The sequence below is a fragment of the Arachis duranensis genome, chromosome 8, assembly GCF_000817695.3.
Source record: "Arachis duranensis cultivar V14167 chromosome 8, aradu.V14167.gnm2.J7QH, whole genome shotgun sequence".
Taxonomy (NCBI): domain Eukaryota; kingdom Viridiplantae; phylum Streptophyta; class Magnoliopsida; order Fabales; family Fabaceae; genus Arachis; species Arachis duranensis.
This window is the reverse complement of record NC_029779.3, coordinates 18253606-18260614: the sequence shown is the minus strand read 5'-3', so window position 1 is coordinate 18260614 and position 7009 is coordinate 18253606. Positions and strand designations below refer to the sequence as shown.

Below are 7009 nucleotides of genomic sequence, written 5' to 3'. Positions count from 1 at the left end.
GTTTAATCTTTGATAAAAGAGCAATGTTGTTGGATTCGGCTCTTTTCAAAGATGACCTTGTTGAAATACTTTTTTAGGGATCACCAATTATGAATTTCTCAGGATAATTTTTCAGAAATTTCCATTCCCTGGGCCTTTTGATTTGAGTTGAAGATTCAGGTTTTTCTTGATCAACAATAACCTCTGCATCAGTGTTTTCAGCTGTGACAGGAGATAATTCCAAATTGTCTCCTGCAGAATTTGGATTTTTGCTGCTAATAGGTGCAACTTCATGAGAACTTGGATTTTGTGGAACTGGTTTAGTGATCTTTGGAGCCTCAGCTTCAAAACCTGTACTATCTTCAATACAAACACTGGGAACATTGTTAGATTCACAGAAAGTGACATGCATGGTCTCCTCAACAGTTTTGGAGTTTTTGTTGTAAACCCTATAGGCTTTGCTATTTGTGGAATAACCCAGAAAAAAGCCTTCATGTGTTTTAGGATCAAATTTTCCTAAATTTTCTTTGATATTCAGAATAAAGCACTTGCATCCAAACACATGAAAATAACTAAGATTAGGAGGATGTCCTTTCCAAAGTTCATATGGGATTTTCTTCAAAAATTTTCTAATGATAGTTCTATTTAAAACATAGCAAGCTGTATTCACAGCTTCAGCCAACAAGAACTTAGGAATTTCATATTCACATAACATAGCTCTAGCCATTTCTTGTAAACTTCTATTTCTTCTCTCAACAACACCATTTTGTTGAGGTGTTCTTGGACAAGAGAAGTTATGTGATATGCCTTGTTCATCACAAAAGGATTCAAAGAATTGATTTTCAAACTCTTTACCATGATCACTTCTAATTGAAAATTTTTTAAACCTTTTTCATTTTGAATCTTTTTGCTGAATTTTTCAAAAACAGAGAAGGCCTCATGTTTATGAGCAAGAAAGAACACCCAGCCAAATCTAATATAGTCATCCACAATTACCATGCCATAACTCTTTCCTCCAAGACTTTGAGTCCTAGTTGGTCCAAACAGATCAAGATGCAACAACTCCAATGGTTTCTTAGTAGAGACATCTTCCTTGGGTTTGAAAGAGGTTTTAATTTATTTACCCATTTGACAAGCATCACAAATGATGTCCTTATCAAACTTTATGTTAGGAAGACCTCTAACTAAGCCTTTCTTTAGAAGCTTAGAGATTTGGAACATGCTAGCATGTCCTAACCTCTTATGCCACATCCATTTTTCAGATTCCATTGAAGAGAAACAGGTTACATTTTGAACTTTTAGATCATCTAGAGTGATACCATAAACATTATCACTTCTTTTGGCAACAAATAAAACAGCCTATGTTTTTTCATTTATGACTCTACAATCAGATTTCCTAAAGGTTACAGCATATCCAAGGTCACAAAATTGACTTATGCTCAATAGATTATGCTTTAACCCATCAACTAAAAAGACACTATCTATGCAAGTTGAAAAATCTTTGCCAACCTTACCAATGGCAATTATTTTACCTTTACCATTATCTTCAAAAGTGACAAATCCTCCATCATACTTGTTGAGTTTAATGAAGAAAGTATCCCTTCCGGTCATATGCCTTGAACATCCACTATCAAGATACCACATGTCCTTTTTCTTTTTGGATGCAAGGCAAACCTGCATGTTCTTCAACTAACCTTAGGTATCCAAATCCATTTGGATCCTTTGATGTGAAATCTTCTTGGTTGCCCAAGAGAATTAAAATCATGAACAACTTTATATAATTTACTATCATTACCAAAAGACCTAGGAAAGATGAAACATTGAAGAGGATCATGACCATTTCTGTTGCACTTGTAGCACTGATTCTTGCTCACTGATTTTTGAGGTTTGCTGAATCCTTTTGGTTTGAAAAGCTTGGAAGAGGAGGCTTCAAATTTTATAAAGTTTTGTTTGAAAACAGCCTTACTTTCCTCTTTGAACCCAAGTCCTGATTTTTCAGAACCAAACCTTTGACTAGCAAGCAGTTTGTTCAGATTTTGAGAACCTTGAACAAACTTAGCTAAGTCTTCATTCAAACTTTTTATTTATTCATTCAGCTTTTTGTTTTCAGAAATCAAATCAGTGGAAGCAGTAACTTCATGCTTGAGTTTGAATTTTTCTAATTCAACTCGCAAGGCAGTGTTTTCTTCTTTTAAAAGCTTTTCATTTCCAGTTTCATTTGCCTTAACCTTTTTCAAAAGAAGATCATTTTCAATCCTCAAAGCCTCATTTTCTTTCTTTCATTTAGCATACTTGTCCAAGAGTTTCTTGGAACTGACAGAGATGTCTTTGATAATGTATTGTAGTTCATCAATAGATAAGTCAGAAAGATCTACCTCATTTTCATCGGCATGGTCTGCCATCAAACATAGCTGAGCTTCTTGATCAGAGCTCTCCGAGCTGGTGTCGTTCTCCAGGTCTTCCCATGTTGCCATCATCACCTTCTTTTTGTCTTTCTTGGATTTTTCTCCTTTCTTAAGTTGAGGACAATCTGACTTGAAGTGACCAGGCTCCTTGCAGTGATGGCATGTGAATTTGATTTGATCTTTCTTGACATCTTTGGATGAAGAGCTTCCTTTGCTTTTGTTTTTGTATCTCAGTAATCTTCTCATTTTTCTTGCAAAGAGCACCATTCTTCATCTGAGAAGCTGTCATCAGATTCTTCTCCTTGGGCTGTCATTCTTGATTTTAGTGCTATACTTTTCTGTTTGTCATCTTTGTCTTGAGACATGTGAGTGGTTTCATAGGCCAGCAACTTGCCTCTTAGCTCATCATAGGTGATTTTGATCAAATCATTCCTTTCAGAGATGGCTGTGCTTTTTACTTCTCATTTTTTTGTGAGACTCCTCAGGATCTTCCTCACTAAGGTTTCTTCAGAGTAGCTCCTTTCCATGGCATCCAGATTGTTGATGATTATTGAGAACCTTTCGAACATTTGATCGATGCTCTCATCCTCCTTCATGCTGAACATTTCATATTCCTTCATCAGCATGTCAATTCTGGTCTCCCTCACTTGCTTGGTGCCTTCATGAGTGAGTCTGAGCTTGTCCCATATTTCTTTAGCCATTTTACACCTTGACACTTTTCTGAACTCTTCAAAACTGATTGCGAAGTGCATCAGATTTATTGCCTTGGCATTGAGTTCAACCTTCTTCTTTTCTTCCTCTGTCCATTCGTTGTCTTCTTTAGCCATAACTTCTCCATCAGCGTTCTGTTTGGTGGGGACGTCTGGTCCGTTGAGGATGATTTTCCAGATGTTGTAGTCGATTGACTGCACAAAGATTCTCATTCTCTCTTTCTAGTAAGAGTAGTTGCTGCCATTGAAATAGGGAGGTCTATTATTAGACTGTCCTTCAATGAGAGTGAAAGCCATGATGTTGGGATTCATGTTGTTGGCCATGGATCTTTACTCCAAGCTGTGAAGCTTGACTCCTTGAGACCTTGCTCCTGATACCAATTGATGGTTCTAGATGAACTTGAGAAGGGGGGTTGAATCAAGTTAGCTTAAAACTTAGAGTTTCAAACTCTGTTGCAGTGGAAGCTTAAGTTGCAGGAGATTATTTGAAATTATCTCATACACAGAACATTAAAAGGGTAAAGAAAAGAGAAAGGAGGCCAGCATGTATCCTGATTCGGATTCTCAGTGCCATGAATCCTACATCCAGTTTCCACCATAAACCATGGTGAAATTTTCACTATAATTCTCAGGTTACATACACCAATACTATTGAATTAATTCCTAACTCAACTAGTATCTACCCCTAAGCTTTCTTCCCAAAGCTTAGCAACCCAAAGTGCTTTCCCAACTTGGAAGGGGAATCAAACAGATTCTGACTTCACCCAGTGCTATCCCAACTAGGCAAGGGGAACTAATCCTAGTTCATATACCCAAATTACAACAGAAGAAAAATGGTGGCTATTTTGCATCACTCTTGCCTTTTCTCTCTTGGCTTTTGATACTCACATATTTGCCTTTTCTCAAAACAGAAAATAACGCAAGACAGCCATAACACAAAGATCAGAATTAAGCTTGAGTAGAAGAAAGAGATTCCAGCTCTGTGTTAGAGATGGTGCTCTGAATGTGTGTGCCCTCTTTCTTGACTTGAGATGTTTGAGTGAGGCTTGTTATATATCTTCAGCTAGGCTTCATTGTAGCTTCATCCTCTTTGCTTTTCCTTGCTGCCCGTTGAAGTGGTCCTTGATGGCATGCAATCCTTTCTTCATCCTGCTCCACTTCCCCTGCTGTCCGAGGAGCTCCACCACTACCTCTGCTGTCCTTGGTGTTTCTTTCTTCCTTGGCATGTTACTCTTTTCCATTCTGCTCCATTTCCTTGCTACTGCTCTATGCAAGTTTGTGTTTTGCATAACCACGATCCACAACAGTGCTTTGGTGATGTCCTTGGGTTAGTGTGTATGCCCTTTGTGTCCTTGCTTGCTTTTACAGAGCTACACTTGTCCTTACATGATACAGCTGTCCTCATATTGCTTTTAGCAAATATATACATAATCATTTAATGTTGCTAAACGGTGCTATGAGAAATTGTTGGACTTGTTTACTGCACTAAAGAACAAAGTGAGCTGTTTTTCTATTTTCTGTGATGGGCTGATGCAGCATAAGCTGGTATGCTTGGGCCTGCCACAATAAAGCACACATTAAACAATATTGGGCTTTCAACCCAATTAAATGTTTGTCATCATAATGTGACCCAAAATCAAACTAGGCTCAACAATAATTAAACAAACATGAGTAGGGAGTGAACCTTACCAAAAACATAAAGAGAATAGACAAACATAAATCAATATTTGACAAATTAATGTGTTCCAAAACATGAGAAGATTGGAAAGACATTTATTTGGTCACTCTTATGGACCACTTCTCTGGATAGTAAAAAGAATATGAAAATCAATTTTCAATATTTTGCTCTTACATTGACACAGAACATGATTTCCTTTTGTAATCTGCCTAAGGTTTCATTCATGTTCCATATAAAATGTTGAACAAAAAATTGATACTAAAAGAAAATGGTACAAATTGCCCTAAGAAAGTGGTATCATCACTCTATATCAGTCAAATACTGAACTTCAATTCTATAATGTTGCTTCAATCCGTTTTAACCTGGTGTGCCACCAAAAACGACGGACGACATCAAATGACAAAAAACATGAAGGGTACCTCCATAACTTTACTATTGATTTGTTCAGTTACCTTCACTAAACTTATTTGGTTGCATTAAGCTTTTGAACTGCTTCAGATGCTGTAGACGCTGCTTTGTCAAAACTTAACTTTTGCAACTCATTTGAAAAACTTTCAGCATCTCCTTCACTAATTTTGTATGGACTATGGTGAGCATCAGGGAATGAACCGTTCATCATGTCTTCCTTATACTCTAGTAAGGCTTTATTGATAATGTCTCCGACACGAGTATATTGCTTGCAAAATTTCGGAGTAACCTGTAAAAAGATAGATCATATCAATTTCAGCCATGAATCTTATATCGACTTAAAGAAATAATTTGTTTGAAATTGAAATACCTTTGCATGATGGGAGTGTTGAAGCATACCAAGATCATCATGATAAACTATCTAGCACCTGCATTAGCATAAAACTGAATTTGAATTCCTCATTTTATATTTAATCATCTCAAATGATTGAGGGATGATCAGAATATATGTCCCATCGATAGCCACAAGTGCTCAAGTGACTCAAGATTATAACATTTTCTCCAACTCAATTATGTTAAGATACATATATACCAAAGTGAATAAAAATCATTTAATAACTGATCATGATACAAAAGGCTCAATATAGCAACTTGATGAAGAAGAAATGCTTACAAATAAACTCAGGTCATTTTAAGTTTTTACCAAAAAAGTTTCAGCTATTATCATAAGCCAATCATCTTGTACAAAAGTTCATCACAAAGGTTATCGAACTCTCGAGTTTTATGAGTTGAGTTTTATGATTCAATTTTACCTATGTTCTATGAGTTTAGGTGAACCCTTGAGTTTGATAAACTTACCTGTCCACTACAAAAGGCTCCGGCCCCAATTCCAATAGTAGGAATTTGAAGTGCGGCTGTTGCTGTAGCGGCCACAGGCGCAGGCAAAATAATTCAGAATCATCACACACTTTTCTGCTAGTTATTATTTTAAGCTACCTTTTAGAAGGTAATAATAGAAAGCTAATAAACTTTTTTTTCTCTATAGCAATTATGTTTTGTAGCTAAGCTAAACTGTGATAAACAATGCTTTAGTTTCTGTGATGAAAATAATGAGATATAGAGGGAGGTTCAGACTTTAGAGTGCATTATTTTTAAAGATAAATAGATTGCAATAAAGAAATAATATTCTTGAAATTTATAGTATGAAATGAATTATTCGCATGTAGCTAGTGAGATTCGCACTCTTATATTTTACTAGAAAGAGGTTAATAGTGTAGTGACCCGTGAACCTATTTTTGGGGCTATTTTGTCATGTTCTTTTCAACTTGTATATTTATGTTGGTTCCTAAATTGATGGTACTTAGTGTTCCTTATTATTCACTTGATCAATTCATCAAGCATGTGCTGTGCACTCACCTTATTTCAGTTAGACTACCCATCTCCTCATCTTCACAACTTTACACTCAAAATCAAAATCATTCATTCCCTGCTTCCAGCTTATTGTAACTAACAAAAGTTATTACTACATCCAGATTAATTGATAAATTTATTGTCTAATATTTGCTCAACCAGTGACTCACAAGAACTTAGTTAAAGTTATCATATGAGAGTTGTGTGTTTTCTGCTGCTGCTGTGATACCGAGTGTTTCTGCTGAGAAGCGGCCTCTGAATCTCCCTAGTCGTCGGACAGCTGCCTTCACCCTCCACCGGCGTCACCTTCATTGCCAGAAAGGGACAAGTTAATTTTGCTGCTATTTGAACATTGTATATCTCCTTATTTTCGGGTATATATATTTATTTGGGTACAAAACTTTTCTTATTTATTATGC

At 36.3% G+C, this 7009-nt stretch overlaps 1 protein-coding gene across 1 annotated transcript; it reads right to left on the bottom strand.

The window, feature by feature from the left end:
* Positions 1-2845: 2845 nt before the first annotated feature.
* On the bottom strand, positions 2846-3307 carry LOC107461249 (uncharacterized). The gene has a single exon (XM_016079734.1). It carries the CDS (start codon positions 3305-3307, stop codon positions 2846-2848), a length of 462 nt encoding a protein of 153 aa, XP_015935220.1.
* Between the last annotated feature and the right edge of the window lie 3702 nt (positions 3308-7009).

Excerpts from the sequence above, each read along its gene's own strand:
- LOC107461249 (XM_016079734.1), bottom strand. The coding sequence starts at position 3,307 with ATGAGAATCTTTGTGCAGTCAATCGACTACAACATCTGGAAAATCATC.